General features: G+C 36.2%; 1 protein-coding gene and 1 pseudogene across 6 annotated transcripts in view; one reads left to right on the plus strand and one right to left on the minus strand.

Annotated features, from left to right (window-relative positions):
- TAB2 (TGF-beta activated kinase 1 (MAP3K7) binding protein 2) overlaps positions 1 to 17,371 on the plus strand; it is an 85,766-nt gene that overhangs the window by 42,457 nt on the left and 25,938 nt on the right. For 5 of the 6 annotated variants that reach the window (XM_067010995.1, XM_067010994.1, XM_059083461.2 and 2 more), the window contains 2 exons: positions 6,046 to 6,236; positions 13,532 to 15,032. In XM_067010995.1, the coding sequence (XP_066867096.1) occupies positions 6,135 to 6,236; positions 13,532 to 15,032 (1,603 nt within the window). In that variant the 5' untranslated portion in view covers positions 6,046 to 6,134. The remainder of the gene's footprint in view (positions 1 to 6,045; positions 6,237 to 13,531; positions 15,033 to 17,371) is intronic. The other variant, XM_067010998.1, reaches the window with a different exon arrangement.
- Positions 1,331 to 4,947, minus strand: LOC131767829 (large ribosomal subunit protein eL30 pseudogene; annotated as a pseudogene).

Here is a 17,371-nt window from a genome sequence, read left to right on the forward strand (position 1 = left end):
TGAATGATGTGAAAGGGATGAAAAAGATTACTGTGTCAGCAACAAGGTAGACTGAGATAGCAGGCAGCAGATCTGGTAACAGGAGGCAGACAGAAGATAAAATAGTGGACAAGTTAAAATAGTTACCTAAATTATGAGCTGGTTTTGATGTGCCTTTAATCCAGGAATGTCTGTGGCCTGGAGAGCAAGGGTATAGACTCTAACACATGTATCTCCAACATGGTATCTGCTGCATACTAGGCACTCCTTAAATTCGTGGGTTGTCGATGGTGATGATAGTCCAATTTTAAATATCCAGTTACCTCATAAATGCTTAAATTTTGATCAGAACTATAAGTCCTGTTGCTTTTCTTTATTGTTGTTTTTTAATCTGAAGACTGTGGTCTCTTCTTGTGAGTACAGTTAAACTGTTATTTGTGTTATACTCTTACAGTCCTGGAATAATTCACCATGGTAAACAATAGTGAAAATGAAGACTTGATAATTATCATAACATGAAGTCTGAGTGAGCCATTAACTGATACTTAGTACTCTGCACTGTCATAATATTGAGAGGTCAGAAATAAATTGCTCACATACTCTAAGAAAGGAAAGAACATGGCACATTTTATAAAACTTTCCAGTATATTTACGGTTGGGTTTTGTAGTACTGTGTACACTCTGCTACTATTTAGAATCCTTAAGAAATTATTCCTCCTAGATCATTTGAGCTGGTGGCAGGTTAGGTGCCAAAATTTTGCACCTACTGTTAGAAGCATACCTATAAAGTATGATTTCTTTATTTTCCCAGAAGAGCAGTCATTTTGCATCTTAACCATAGAAAATATATTTCTATTTATTATTAGAAATAATTTTCCAGATTAAGTTGTAAAGTATTTCTTGGTTTTCCTTTCGTAATTAAATAAATACCTGTTTGTTTCAGTAATGTGTTTAGTTGTAAAACTTATTCACTCACTCACAAAGGCTACATTTAAAAATAGTTATCTTGCCTTGTCCTTAAAGTTTACTTTTGCTGGATGCAGAATTTGGGTTGATTGTTTATTTTCCCTTTCAGCACTTAAATTTTGTCATTTCATTATCTTCTGGACTCCACTGTTTTTGATGAGAAGTTGGCATTCATTTGAATTGTTGTTTCCCTATATTTCATTTCTTTGGCTCCTTTCAAGATTTTCTTTTTCTTTTCAGCACTTCGACTGTTAGGCCTCTGTGTGGTTTTCTTTGGCTTTTCCTGTTGAGGGTTTGTTGATCTTCTTCGTCAAGATCTTTTTGTTTGTTTGTTGTTTTTTAAACAGGCTCTGGCCAGTTTTATTATAGAAAAATTTTGCATGATTTACTTTTTACCAATCTGTTTTGGCATGCTTCTAATGATATCAGAATCACCTGGATCATTGATAGCCATTGTGCATATTCTTTGGTATTTCCCACACGCTGTGTCCAGTTCAACATTATCACCAGTGTAGATGGATACCAGTTTTGGCCAACATGGCATAATACTCTTTCAGATTTCCTCAATCTGAGCAGTTGTTGGTGAGGATGACAGGTTTCACTTTGCCTTGTCTTATTTTCAGAGCCTGCATGTGTACCCCAGCATGTACTCTCCACTTTTCATAAGGAGGTGGAATCTTGAGTTGATCTGGAGTCTCGAGTTGATCGACTTAGTCAACTTTTTTGTCTTCTTTGTGACCACCACCTTCCTGCCTTAGGTACAGGATGGCGCCCAACCAAGAGCAACCTCCAAGATGGCCGGGGAGCCAGTCAAGATCTTCTTGATGTGTAAATTTATATCATTTACTAACTTGGGGAAATTTTTAGCCACTGTTTCATTAAATACTTTTTTCTACCCCATTCTCTCTCCCCTTTTCTTCTGGATTTCCACTTACAGGTATATTATATTAGAGTTATTGATTCTTTCTCCCAGGTCCCTGAGGGTCTGCTCATCTCCCTACCTCAACCATTATTTTTTTCCTCCACTCTTCAGGTTAGAATGATTTCTATTGCTTTGTCTTCAAGTTCACTGACTCTTCTGTCATTTCTGATCTGTGGTTAAATCTAGCCAGTGAATTTTTTTATTTCAGACATTTTTCACTTCTTGAATTTGCATTTTTTAATAGTTTGGTTTTTTTTTTTTTTTTGGCTGAGAAATCCAAGTATATTTGCCTTTACATTCTTGAACATAGTTAAAATAGCTGCTTTAAAATCCTTATATGCTAATTCTAGCATCTGGGTCATCTTGGGCTTGGTCTCCCTTAGTTGCCTTTCTCTTGAGAATGGGTCAGTTTTTCCTGTTTCTTATGTGTAATAATTTTAGTTTATAACTTGGACATTATGAATGACACATTGTAGAGACTCTGGAGTCTATTGTGTTCCTCTAGTGGGTATTGATGTTTGGCTGGTGGTTTGCTTCCTTACTTGTTTGTTTCAGTAGGCAGTTAACTTGGCTGAACTCAGTTCTGTTATTTTAGCCTTAGCCTGGCTGTTTGGAATCTCTCGCATATGTGTAGTTTGGGGATCAGAGATACGTGCAGAATTTATACACAGAATTTGGTGCTTCTCTCCTTTCTATGATTTGCTGGCTAGATTTTCAGCTGTTGTGGTCATGCCACAACATGACCTATCCTTTCGTTCATTAAGTAAGACTACAGATTTACTTGTTTGGGTTTTAGCTGAGCAAACCAACTGAGGCCTGCTCTCTGGCTAAAAGCCATTAAAAAAATGGAAAAGCACCCTGTGCTGTCCACTTCTTCTACATACTGACTTCCTTCACCTCCCCACCCCCAGCACCACCACTCCACCTTTGCTGTTTCTGCCTTTAATCTCTTTATACGTTGTCTAGTTATAGAAGTTGCTCATGAGAGAATTCGTCCAGTAGGAGCTACTTAGGCATTACAGGAAGTGGAATCCCTAAAATACAGTTGTACGTTTGAACAATTTTCTTGTTAGTGTACTTGATAGTCTTTATTAGAAAGCAGGCAAGTGTGATAAGAGTTTTTCAAAGAACTTTAGAAATTTCTGTATGTGTTTTAACAGTAGAATAAGTTGAAATTTATTTTCATAATTCATCCATTTTTAAATAAGAAAGGTTGTCCTGAATTAGACTGAGAATTTATTTATTTGCCTCTCCCTCAAATTATATACACAAATTTCCAATCTAGACTATTTGAAATGCATTTTAGAAGCAAAAAATATGAAGAAACCATATAGTAAAACATTTATTTCATCCAACAAATGTTACATCTTTGACTTAGATCCTGAGGATACAGCAGTGAACTTCAAAGTTCTTAATTCTGTGGAGCTAACGCTTTAGGGATAGGCAGGTGGGTAGGTAGGTATGTCAGATATTGATAAATGCTATGAAGTAAAAGCAAGGTATGAGGATGTGATAGGGAGGGAAGGGAAACAAGTGTGGCATTATTTTAGATAAGGGAGATTGGTCAAGGAAGCAGTCTCTGAGGAAGTGACATTTGATCAGAGATGTTAATGAAGTAGGAGAGAGAGCCATGCAAGTATCTGAGTGAAAAGTGTTCCAGGCAGAAGGAGCAATGAGTCTAAAAGCCCTAAGGGAGGAATGAGATTGGCTTCTCTTTGGAAAGTAACCAGTATGAGGGAACTTAGTTTGGAACTGAGGGCATAAAGATGGTGGGAGGACACAAAGTCCCAGGGGTAGTAGTTAGCCAGAGGCCTTGTGTAGGATCTTGCACTGGGGGAAATGATTGTTCTGATTTACTTTTCACAAAGATCACTCTGTTCAGTAGAGTGGGAGGTGAGGGTAGAGCAAAGAGTTAAGGCAGGGAGGAGACCAGTTAGGAGACCTTCACAGTAGTAGTATAGGTGAACTATGATGGTGGCTTGGGCAAGAGCAGTAATAGAGGTGGGGAGAAGTGGTCAGATTCAGAATATTCTTTTGCAGATAACAGCCAACAAAACTTTATAATGGATTAGATATGGCATGTGAGAAGGACCACCTGAATATACGGAGATGAAAGAGACTGGGAAAGGTTTGGTTTGGATGGGGGAAAATTGAGAGTTCAATTTTGGACATAGTAAGTTTGAAGTGAATTTTAGATATCCAAAGGGATATGTGAGGCAGGCAGCTGGTTATATTAGTCTGGAACTCAAGGGAAAGAGAGCTCCCTTGGAGTTGGACATACAGATTTGCAAAGCCTCTCTTTAGTGTGTTTGGATGAGATTACCTTGAAGAGGAATGTAGGTGTAATTGAAAAGAAACCCTAGATCTGAACTCCATAACTCACCAACATTTAGATGTTCCGAAAGGGAAGAGGATCTGACAAAGAAAACGGAGAAGGAGCTGCTAGTGGGTAGGAGGAAATCCAGAAGAGTATAAATCTCAGAAGCCAAGTGAAGAAATTGTTTAAAGAATGAGGGAGTGGTTGACTAGTTCATAAGCTACAGAGAGGTCTGGTGAGATGAGGCCTGAGGAGTGACTGTTAAGTTTGGCAACCTGAAGATCCAGGACAGCCTTTGATAAGTGTCGTTTCAGTGGAGAAAAACTATGAAAACCTGACTGGGGTAGATTTAAGAAGAAGGAAATGAAGACAAAGTATAAACCACCCTTTCAAGGAGTTTAGCCCAAAAGAGGGAGTGGGCAGATAAATGAGCTGATAGCTGGAGTGAAGTCAAGGAGGCTTTCTCAAGATGAGCAGTACTGTAGCCTGTTCATCGCCCCTTATTGTTATGTTTAAATATCTTTACTGATTTCCAGTACTTTACTTTTCTCCTGCAACCCATTTCTAGAAACACTACATTGAGTGCTAAAAATTGTGTGTGTGTGTGTTTTAGAAATAGATTTGAGAAATGTGTAATGCAAATAACTTGGTTTGGCAGTGCTTTTACCTATGAGATGTAACTAAGCTGAAGTCACACAGACAAAAGAATTAAGGAAAAATTAACCAAATGATAATAAAAAGATTGAGAGTCTTTACCAAACATGATATCTCAATGAGCTTTTATTGTGTTGAGGATTCGGGAGTCCTATCATAACTAAATTTACTCAAAAGTGTTTTAATATCTACTGTTATGCTGAAAACTGTCTATAAAGCGCTAGATGTGTAATGGACAAAAGAGACCTAATTCCTATATTCATAGAGTTTACAGACTTGTATTAAGCTTAAGGAAAAGAGAAATACTACAGATAAGAAATTTGTTTTAAGGAGATTATCTTATTGTCAAATTTATACTAAAATGAAATGTATTTTAATTATTATGCAAATGGAATGATTTTAAATATTTTAATATGTTATTTAGGTTTAATATACCTCATACTATTTATATCCCAAAGAGGCTTTCAAGATTAAACACGGTTTACATTAGGAATATTAGGAATATAAATAAGTTAGGTAATTCTCAACTTGGGCCATATGTTAGAATCCCTTGGGGAGCTTTTAAATATCCATAGGCTCATGCTGCTCCCAGCCAATTAAATCAGAGCCTCTGGGGTTGGGCCCAAGCATTAGTATTTTTAAAATACTGATTTTATAGAAACAGAGGGAATAAAATGCTGCTAAGCCCCTGAGAATGAATTGATTACACATTTAAAGATTAAGTATATCTGAAAATTAAGGCAAAATATCAAATGTTTTGATTTACAGATCAGTTTTAGGCAGAGCAGGCAAAGCTATTTGTAGGACCAAACTTTCTCAGGATCCAAACTTTAAAAATTTTAAGTAGAATAAACAAGATTACTTACCTTAGGCTGTCCTCTGATCATTAAGAAAAAAAATCAGTGAAGTTTCTCATTTTTCCCTTTTAAAACAACCTTGACAGTTTCTTATTTGAATGCCTTTGGGCACAGCCATTATAAAGCATACAAATACATAGGAATTAGAACATTTTAAAGCTTGCCACCAGTAGTTAACTGAAAAGACAGTATAACTATATGGGAAGCATTATAGGACTAAATAATATTTTTATAGTTTATATTAAATGTTAGGTACTAAAGCACATACCCTTTTGTATTGAAATTTTAAATCCACAACAATATTCATTCTATAACAGTTCTCATTAAAGTTTTTTTTCTTTCTTTCACAGAAAATGCTTGGACAGAAGAGATGAGTACTGTTTCCACTAAGGCCTAGAATTGCCTACTGTACAAATAGTCCTGATCAGGCAATATACGAATGGCCCAAGGAAGCCACCAAATTGATTTTCAGGTTTTACATGACCTGCGACAAAAATTCCCTGAAGTACCTGAAGTTGTTGTATCCAGGTGCATGTTACAGGTCAGTGTTCAATGATTTCTGAATTTATTAATACAAACTTGGTATTTTTTTAAACACTGAAAGAAAACTCTTTTATCTTCTTTGGCATTAGTGTACTATGATAGAGATGAGCTTTGGTGTCTGATAGTCATGTGGCCTTTGGCAAGTTATTAGGCTCTCTGTACCCCATCTGTCATATAGATAATACCTACTTTGTAAAGTAGATGTGAGGATTAATAGAAAGCTTTGATACATGGTCCACACTTAACTATGAGCTTGCTTCACTCCCCCCTTTCCCCATTTTGCCAGAACTTTTAAAAATTCCAGGTCTTCATATGAAAGTGAGAAAATCATTCAATAAGGAATCAGGAAACTTGGGATCTAATCCTAAATGGGCACCCTAAACATATTTGACAAGTAATATGCCTTCTTTTGTACTTTAGTTTTCTTATCTGTAAAATGAGGAAATTTGACTAGACAATGCCTGAAGTCCCAATTCTAAAGAAAAAAAGTTTCTTTTTATATCTTTTAATTTAATCTGTAAGTTTTCCAATTAATACCACTATCTAATAAATTTTTACATTTTTCTTAGTATGTACAATTTTAGAAATCCATAATTCTAAATATTTAGTGATAGTGTACCTTCTCATTTTGATTAAACTGGAAATCTTTCTATCAAGAACTATTTTTCAGCTTGGTAAAATGGAGATATAAAAAAGTGATTTGGTTTCAGACATATTTATTCTTGATGAATGATTTTTAAAGTTTGAAATTATGTGAAACTTTAAAGGCTCAATATCTGTACTTGATATCAAGTGACTACATTTTGTTCACACCCTATCATCTTTTATCTGTACATTTAATTGGTCTACCCACCTTTAGTCTAACCCAGCTTTGGTCTCTCCTATCCTCCTCATTTCTGCTAAAAATATCTTTTTAAATGCAGATTTTATCATATATTTACCTGTTTAAAAACCTCATGGTTGTTCCCCATACCCTTCAGAGCAAAGTTTATATATCTTGACTAGGACATACTAGGTCTGTGATCTAAAATCCTGCCTTCTTCTGCGGCATGATCTCTTACCCAGTCCTTCCTCCCTCACACCCTATGCTATAATCATCCTCAACTGATTGGAATTCTCCAAACATGTCTGGCTCTTTCTGTGGTATATTGTTTAAGAGCATATGTTTTGAGTGAATAATACTGTATTGTATATTTGAAATTTGCTAAAAGAACAGATCTTAAGTATGCTTACCACCAAAAAAGAAAGAAAGAAGCCAGGGTGGGGGGGTGGGGGGAGGGATGGAGGAAGGAAGGAAAGAAGAGTTGACTATGTGAAGTGGTGGATGTGTTCATTGTAGTAGCCATTGCACAATGCATGTGTATATTAAATCATCACATTGTATACCTTTAAAAAAAATCATGTACAACCAAAATATATACAATTTTTATTTATCAATCATACCTCAGTTAAAGCTAGGGGGAAATAAATTTTAAAATTGAAATAATAACAAATAGCATATATTTTGCTGATAAAGAGACTTGAGTTCAAGATTTGACAGTTATTAGCAGCAATTGAATTAACCTCTCTGACCCTCATTTTCCTCAGGGGTAAAATGGGAATAAAGAAAGTTCACAGAGTTAAATGTGATAATGCAGGAGAGCAACTAGTAGGATACCTGATTCATAATGAGTGCTCAATAAATGTTAGCAACCAATACGAATAACAGTAATAATAGTGGAAGGCCCATAATGAATATTTGGTGAATGAATCAGTAGTCCATATTTGTTGATATCGGATGTGCAGTGAAATGAAAGAGGAAAAAAGGGTGATATAAATGGAGTCAGAAGCTAAAGAAAGTATGAGAAGGAGCAGAGATAGTGAGGGGAAGGTATCTTCCCCTAGAACTTAGGTACCTCTTCCTAATTTTTCAAATAGCATTTTCTGATAAGACTATACTGAGCATGTTCAGTGAGTCATTGAAAAATACAAAAATACTATAGGTTCTTCAATAAGATTGTATAAGATTTGCTACTGAAAGAACTGTCCAGAACATGGAGGGGGAGGGGAGGGAGGGAGGAGAGAGAAACTCTTGCAGTATGATCTTCAGGATATATTAAGTTAAAAGAAAATGTAGAGCAGTATATATAGATGTATGTAAATACATCTGTAAATAAATATTCACATGTATGTATGTTTGCCCCTGTTTGCATAAGGAAATACTGGAAGGATTAAAAACAAGGAGGAACAGGCCAGACGGGAGTGAGACTTCTCATTCTCAGTGTGTATCTTTTAATATTGTTTTGATCTTTGTAAATGAATTACCTAGCTTTTAAAAAAATAACATAAGTAAACATGTTTTCAGCTTTACCAAAAAATAGAAAATAGATGATTTAGAATTTCTTTGGGGCACCCAGTAGTGTCAGCCTTCACTGTGTTAATCTGGTTTTACAAAAACAAACCTCCGTATGACATGCTTCCCAACACCCAACTCTCTTTAAATTGAGTTGCTAATCATTCGAATAATGTCCCTTTTAGCTGATATAACAAAAATGTGACAAACAAGGAATGGGGAGGGCTCCTCTGGGGATACAACTAAGGTGTAAGTTTTCCCAAATTTAGAGTTACTTTTAAACTGTAACGGCAAATAAGCTACCTCTAAATGTAGTATAAACACCTCTTATTTGGTGACAGCCTTTCTTTTGGGAGCCACTCTCCCTTTCTCAGTTGGGTAGGCTGTCTTTTTTTGGAGAGATCCTCCCTGTAATATACTGGTTCAGAACTTTTCTAGATGAAAAAAAAAGTATACAGAATGTTGAAAATTAGTAGCTAAAGGATCATGTCACATTACCACTTTGTATACATGTTCTTAGGAGGAGAACAGAAATATCTATCCTCTGTTCTCGTCCTGACTTTGTTTACTGTTCAGCCCCCTCTTTTTGGAACTACTAACATCATTTCCTTGTGCTGTGGATTCTCTAAGATAGCTATGTTATCAGTGGATGTAATTCATATCTTTAAAATTTGGTAATTAAATCATAACTTAGAATAGTGTAAAAATATTGCATAGTTGACACTTTAATTATTTTAACTGAAATTTTCACTAGTTTTTAATTCTTATAATATGACGATTAAATCTGTAAGTTTAAAATTGCTATTTCTTTTCAAAGTAATGTGTTGTGTTACTTACCATATCCTTAATTGGAGCCTTCTCAGGTGCCCTCCACCCATAATCTTTATTCATATTTCTATTAAAACACCTACCATTGTACATTATATTTATTCGCATACACATTAATCTCCTCCACTGCACTGTGAGATCCGTAAGAACAGCGATTATATTCCTTTCTACATCCTCCTGGGATGCTCAGTAAATATCGGTTGAAAGAGTGAATGAATCAGAGTTTGAGAAGGATGATTATAGTGTATACTTTGATATTGTCTGTAATGTCTCTGTGCAAGAAGCTTGGGGAAAAATGAAAGATGAACTGAAAATAATGATTCAGACTCTTTTGTGGTTTTGAAAAGAATGCAGATTTGTATATATACAAAAAAGCAGTGATTTTTCAACCTTTTAAAAACTCATGCCATATCTTTTGATACACTTAAAGGGAGTGCTCTACAGTTTCCCACTAAAAGTAGCCAGGGCTTCTTTGAAAAACAGCTGGTCCCAGGTCTGGAAAAAGAAGTGTACAAGATGATCTTAGACATCTTGTCATATTAGAAAGCAAGGAAGCTATGAAAGACTAATGGGCTCATGTCATATGTACACAGGAGCCAACTTGGAGTCATTCCCACTAGGCTGAAGATAGGATATAATGACCACAATCAGTTGACACATATCAAAATGTTAAAGATACAGGAGTTTATAATGATACTGAAAATAAGTGTCACCTTTGGAAGTTGCTAGGGCACCAATTCATTATTCTAAAAACCAGTAAAGAGAACTTATTTATCCTGCCTCTTCTGTGCAAAGAGTAAGTAAATAGTTAAAGAGATCAAGTTCTATGACGAAGAATTGCAGCTAATACATGATAAAGGAATCTTATATTTGGAATATCACCAATAGCACCATTTAGCAAAACCTAATGAGATAGTTTCTAAACAGTGATTATCATTGGCTGATAAAAATCATTAGCTGGATCAAGCTGTGACAACATCAGAACCTACCAATCAGCCTTAAGATCACAAAAAGACAGGCAGATATATTATTGTGCCTCCTGTGTGATACACTATGAAATAAAGCCCATACAGGGTCTTGCTAACAATTTGTACATGAACCTGCACACACCTCTAGTTGTACCTTCTAGTTCACAGTGAAATACAGAAAATATTGATACCACAGGGTGCAATCAGCTAATCCAGATGGGAAATCCGCTGGACAAATGATCATTTTTCAAAAAACAAATGGCTTAGAAAATTTGAGAAAGAGGGGAGGGTTAATTATTATTACAGGAAATCTAAGAGGCATATCAACCAAATGAAATATGTGAACCTTGCTTAGATCCTGATTTAAACTAACTAAAAAGATACTTATGAGACAATCAAGGGACTTTAACACTATTTGGATGTTATGCGATCTTAAGTGTTGATTATTTTAGGGTATGATAATGGCATTGTGGTTATGTTTTAGGATACATATTGAAGTATTTACAGATGGAAATGAAATAATGTCAGGCTTCATCTAGCTTGATGAAGGGAGCAGCTGGGGCATACACATTGGATGAAGAAAGATTTGCCGTATATTGATATTTTTAAAGATGGATGATGAATATAGGAGAGCTTGTCATATTTACTCTCTGTTTCCATACATGTTTAAAATTTTCTAAAATAAAATGTTTAATAAACAGTACGTTTCCTTTTATCCTACTGTAGCCTTGTAAAATTTCTGTAAGTTCTTTTATGTTTTGCTGATAAGAAACTAATGACTGTAGAAAGTAAAAAACTTAAGGGCACGTGAGTTATGGCATAGCTGGGACTAGGACATATTAAATAATGAGAGATTATAAAGAATTGAAAGGATTTTTGAGAGCTCAAGAGAATTAGAGAAGAAGACTTTTTAAATAGGAGTATCAGCTTTTAAAAAGGAAGTGTGGGATTGGATTTAGTAGGGAATATACCTTTTAATTTGGGAATGTCGGCAAAAGGGATGAGAAGAGGTCTTTGTGAGCTTTGGCTTAGGAGGGAGAAGAATTTACTAAGAATAGCAGTAAACTTAGCTTGAAGCAAAAAGCACCAATTAGGGCTTCCCTGGTGGCACAGTGGTTGAGAGTCTGCCTGCCGATGCAGGAGACGCGGGTTCGTGCCCCGGTCCGGGAAGATCCCACATGCCACGGAGCGGCTGGGCCCGTGAGCCATGGCCGCTGAGACTGCGCGTCCGGAGCCTGCGGGTCCGGAGCCTGTGCTCCGCAACGGGAGAGGCCACAACAGTGAGAGGCCCTCGTACCAAAAAAAGCATCAATTAGGTTTGGCAAAAGATAAGGTCTAACTATGATAAGGAGTAATCAATTGATAAAGATTGTGATGAATTTTTAAATTTTCTTTGAAAAACTAGTATATATCAATCAAGTTATGTGTAGGATAAAAGGATTTTTATAGTATGAGAGATTTGAAGTGTTCGTTTGGGGAAGAAAAAAGTCAAACGTTGCTCACTAATCTTTTCTTTCGTATTATCTGGTCAAACTGTGGACTACCATTTCTTAACACGACTTCGAGATGCCTTTTAGTTCCATTTTCTCTAATAAGATCTTATCTCATGTCAAACCACCTGTAGACATTTAAACTTGGCTATATTCATCCTCTTTATGTCTAAAACTGTCCCCTTTCTGTCAGGCTCTTTGTCTTCCAGTTCTCTTTGAATTCTCCTTCTCCCCGTATAGCCAAATTGTGTTGATTGTTTATTTGTAGTCTTTCATAATTTGTTTCCACCATCAGTCATTATTTCATATCTTCTAACCGATCTCCTTGTCAAAAAGTTTTCCCTTTCCTCTTCATCTTAAGTATCAGTGGAGTTCTTTATCTTCCCCAAACACCCTTTGTGTCTTCACTTCTCTGTTAATGAATGTTCAGTGGCTCTCCCCATTGCCTGTATTAAAGCCCAAACTCTAGTATAACTCATTTTTAACAAGCTCCAATTACTTAATCCCAATCTGCTTTTCTAACTATTTGTTCCACAAAATTTCCAATACAAACCTTTAACTCCAGCCAGATCTGCTCCAGTCACCTTGTTTAGAACATACTTTTCCTTACTATCACATTTATGTCTGTCTTTAGTCACGCCATTCCCTTCACCAGGAATGCCTTTTTTCCTATCCAAGTCCTACATAATACTGTGAAACCCATGAGATTATACCTCCCTCATTAACACAGTCGTTTCTACAGTAGCCTATGGTATTAACTCTCTGTTGAACTTCAGTACCACTTATTATGACATATATTCATGTTTTAATAATGTTACCTTTTCACAAATCCGTGGTTTGTCTCCCTAATTGAGTTGCAAGCTCTTCTAGGGAAAAGTCTGGTTTTATACATCGTTGGAGTCTTCCACAGTTTCAAACAGAATGATGTACATATCGTAGATGTTCAGTAAATATTTTTATGGATAATTTATAAGTAGTGGTTAGTTTCTTTTGAGAATTCTTTAGAAACAGTCTAATTGTTTTTTTGTTTTGTTTTGTTTTTCATTTCTCTGGAGTAGAATCATATGATGCTATCTAAAGGCAAAGATGTGAACTCAATTACTCTGGAGGCTACCTTGATCTTACATTATATATGTATATGTATGTGGTTTGTTTGTTTTTAACACAAGAGGAAGCACATAAGGAATTGTAATGCCTTTGTTATGAATTTTAGAACTTTTTAATTTAAATACCACAAATAATAATTTTTAAAAGGTCATTGGTTTAAAAGAATTACATAGCACATGAATATGCAAAATATTAATTATACAGTATTATATGCTTAAGTTGAATGCTTATATTTTGTTCAAAATTCAAACTGCATTTCTAATTAAGTTGTAATTTTACTATATTTGCATGAATCCATTTTACTATAAAATAGCTCCTAAAACAGAATAATGATTTGGTTCACTTTTAGCTATTGCTAGTTAGAGAACTTTTCCATTACACTAGTAGGATTTTTAATTCAACTATTTGCATAAACATTAGTTCTTCTCAAGTAAAAGAGCTCAAGTGTATATGTTATAATTGTATTAACTAATCTCTTGTTAATCATGTAATATTTTAGTAGTGATGAGAGTATATGCATTGGCTTCTGGTTGTTAATAACACAACCTGTTTTTATTTTGTCTTATAGAATAATAATAACCTGGATGCCTGCTGTGCAGTTCTCTCTCAGGAGAGTACAAGGTATCTTTATGGTGAAGGAGACTTGAATTTTTCGGATGATTCTGGAATTTCTGGTCTGCGCAATCACATGACTTCTCTCAACTTGGACTTGCAGTCACAGAATGTTTACCACCATGGAAGAGAAGGAAATAGAATGAATGGAAGTAGGACTCTAACGCACAGCATTAGTGATGGACAACTTCAAGGTGGTCAGTCCAATAACGAACTATTTCAGCAGGAGCCACAGACAGCACCAGCTCAAGTTCCTCAAGGCTTTAATGTTTTTGGAATGTCCAGTACATCTGGTGCTTCAAATTCAGCACCACATCTTGGATTTCACTTAGGCAGCAAAGGAACATCTAACCTTTCTCAACAAACTCCAAGATTTAATCCCATTATGGTAACTTTAGCCCCAAATATCCAGACTGGTCGTAATACTCCTACATCTTTGCACATACATGGTGTACCTCCACCTGTACTTAACAGTCCACAGGGAAATTCTATCTATATTAGGCCCTACATTACAACTCCTAGTGGTACAACTCGACAGACACAACAGCATTCTGGCTGGGTATCTCAGTTTAATCCCATGAACCCGCAACAAGTTTATCAACCTTCACAACCTGGTCCCTGGACTACATATCCTGCATCTAATCCTCTGCCACATACCTCAGCCCAGCAGCCAAATCAGCAAGGCCACCAGACCTCTCATGTCTACATGCCCATCAGTTCACCTACTACTCCACAACCACCAACAATTCATTCGTCTGGTAGCTCACAGTCTTCTACCCATAGCCAATATAACATTCAGAATATTTCAACAGGACCTCGGAAAAACCAGATTGAAATCAAGCTTGAACCCCCGCAAAGAAGCAGTTCTTCGAAACTGCGTTCTTCTGGACCTCGAACCTCCAGCAGTTCCTCTTCGGTCAACAGCCAGACCTTAAACAGAAATCAGCCCACTGTTTACATAGCTGCCAGTCCCCCAAATACCGATGAGGTGATGTCCCGTAGTCAACCTAAGGTCTATATTTCAGCTAATGCCACCACAGGAGATGAGCAGGTCATGCGGAATCAGCCCACTCTCTTCATATCCACAAACTCTGGAGCATCTGCTGCCTCCAGGAATATGTCCGGGCAAGTGAGCATGGGGCCTGCCTTTATTCATCACCACCCTCCCAAAAGTCGAGCAATAGGTAATAACTCTGCAACTTCTCCTCGAGTGGTGGTCACTCAACCCAATACAAAATATACTTTCAAAATTACAGTTTCTCCCAATAAACCCCCTGCAGTTTCACCGGGGGTGGTGTCCCCTACCTTTGAACTTACAAATCTTCTGAACCATCCTGATCATTATGTAGAAACAGAGAATATTCAGCACCTCACGGACCCTGCTTTAGCACATGTGGATAGAATAAGTGAAGCACGGAAGTTGAGTATGGGATCTGATGATGCTGCCTACACACAAGGTAATAATAATATTGGCGATGGGATCGTTTTCCATTCCGGGCTTAATTGGTGTACATTTGATTTCACTGCAGAAGTGGATATCACTATCATTTTATCTTTTAAATGTTGCCTGAAATAATACTATCTTAAGAACTTTTGAGAGTATTCATATAAATTTTGAATATCAGTTTTATAACTTGAAGCTTGAATGATAGCCTTATCAGATCTTCAGAATAATCAACTCTTGATTTGTTTGTTTTCTTAACGTTTATAAAACTTTTCAGTAACTCTGTCACCTGTAGTGATGCAGACTTTCCCTTTAAGTTTTCTTCAAATAAAAATTCATAAAAACACATTTTAATAAGAGATTATTAGTGAGCTAATATAGTAAATCTGCCTTCTTTGACCAGAAGAATTCTCTGTTCTTCATTTTTCTAATACAACATTATTTGTCTTATTTTATAACAAAGTGTAAATTGCTGTGAATTTTTGAATAACTCAAAGAGAAATTTGAATCCTATTCCTGATACTTGTTTCTTTCAGTCTCCCTTAAACATCAGTTAGTGCAACCTTTCTTTTTGTTTGGAATTGTGAATGAGAATATTAGTTTTAAATCTATCTCACTTGATTGTCCTTTTCTGGAATAGACTAGTTAATATTGGCATAATACTAAATTATATCTATATTAATTCAATTAGAGATAATTTCTATCATATCACATTTTATCTGACCCCTTAAGTTACTTAATCTTCTGTAGGAAACTGTTAAATTCATTCAGATAAAAAAGGAGAGGATGTTTGTCTTGAATATTGACACAGGTTTTGTAAATTAGCTGGAGTCCTTTAGAGTAAGGATGTATCTCAAACATCTTTATATCGCCAGTGAATTGTTCCAAGTATTATAGGTTGGAAAATACTACATCATCACCCCCATGCAGCATGTAGCCTCCTCCTACTACTACTAGTACCAGTTGTCCTCTTTAGAATTTCTAAAAGTAGTGATTTTACTGCTGAGTTTCTTAGAGGAGCCTGATTGTTTTGGTTTATTTTATGTTTTAAACAATTATATTCTAGCGATTCATAACCCAAGCTAGGCTGTGGTGCTTTCAGATTCTGTAATCACCTACAAAGCTTTCAAAACATAAAAATGCCCAGATTCAGTCCACACTTGCTCAGTTAGAGCTTCTTAATGGTGAAGCCTGGGTGCATGTGTGCATGGGTGTTCATGTGTGTTTTAAAGCTCCATGGGTGATTCTGATTTCACTAGCAATTGTGCTGAGACTTTATTTTCCATATATCTGTGACTAAACTGGAACCATTTTTGTTTAGTTTCGGCAGTAAATTATTTTTAATATAACATTATTTTTTTCCACTGATACTTAATTCCTGTTCTTCCCCCAAAGTCCTTTCTTCTACTCTCCTTCTATCAAAATAGTAGATTCCCTATGTTTGGATAGTTACTGATTCTTAAATGGAGAGTAATTTTTTTCTTCCAGTTTTGTTGATATACAATTGACATATAGCATTGTATAAGCTTAAGGTGTACAACATAATGATTTGATTTACATATGTACATCATGAAATGATTACCACAGTAGGTTTACTGAACATCCATCATCTCATATAGATACAATATTAAAGAAATAGATTTTAAAAATATTTTTTCCTTCTGACTGAGAACTCTTAGGATTTATTCTTTTTAAAAAAATTTTTTTTTAATATTTATTTTTTGGGCCGCATCGTGTCTTAGTTGTGGCACGTGAGATCTTTCTTTGTGGCGCATGGGCTCTTTGTTGCGGCGTGCAGGCTTCTCTCTAGTTGTGGCAGTCGGGCTCCAGACCGCACAGGCTCAGTAGTTGTAGCAGGTGGGCTCAGTAGTTGTGGTGCGCAGGCTCCAGAGCGCGTGGGCTCTGTAGTTGCGGCACGTGGGCTTAGTGGCCCCGCGGCATGTGGGATCCTAGTTCCCCAACCAGGGATCGAACCCGCATCCCCTGCATTGTAAGGCAGATTCTTAACCACTGGAACACCAGGGAAGTCCCTCTTAGGATTTATTCCTAACAACTTTCATTTACAATGTACAACAGTGTTAATTATCTTTACCATGTTGTGCATTACATCCCTAGTGTTTATTTATCTTATAACTAGAAGTTTGTACCTTTGACTGCTTTCATCTAATTCCACCCCCCCCACCTCTGATAGCCACAAATCTGATGTCTCTTTGTTTGTTTTTGAAGTATAATTGACCTACAACACTGTATTAGTTCCTAGTACACATCATAGTGACTCAATATTTCTGTACATTTCAGAGTGATCACGATGATTACTTGCCATCTGTCACCGTACAAAAATATTACATAATT

This window comes from Kogia breviceps, chromosome 13 (genome assembly GCF_026419965.1).
Source record: "Kogia breviceps isolate mKogBre1 chromosome 13, mKogBre1 haplotype 1, whole genome shotgun sequence".
NCBI lineage: Eukaryota > Metazoa > Chordata > Mammalia > Artiodactyla > Physeteridae > Kogia > Kogia breviceps.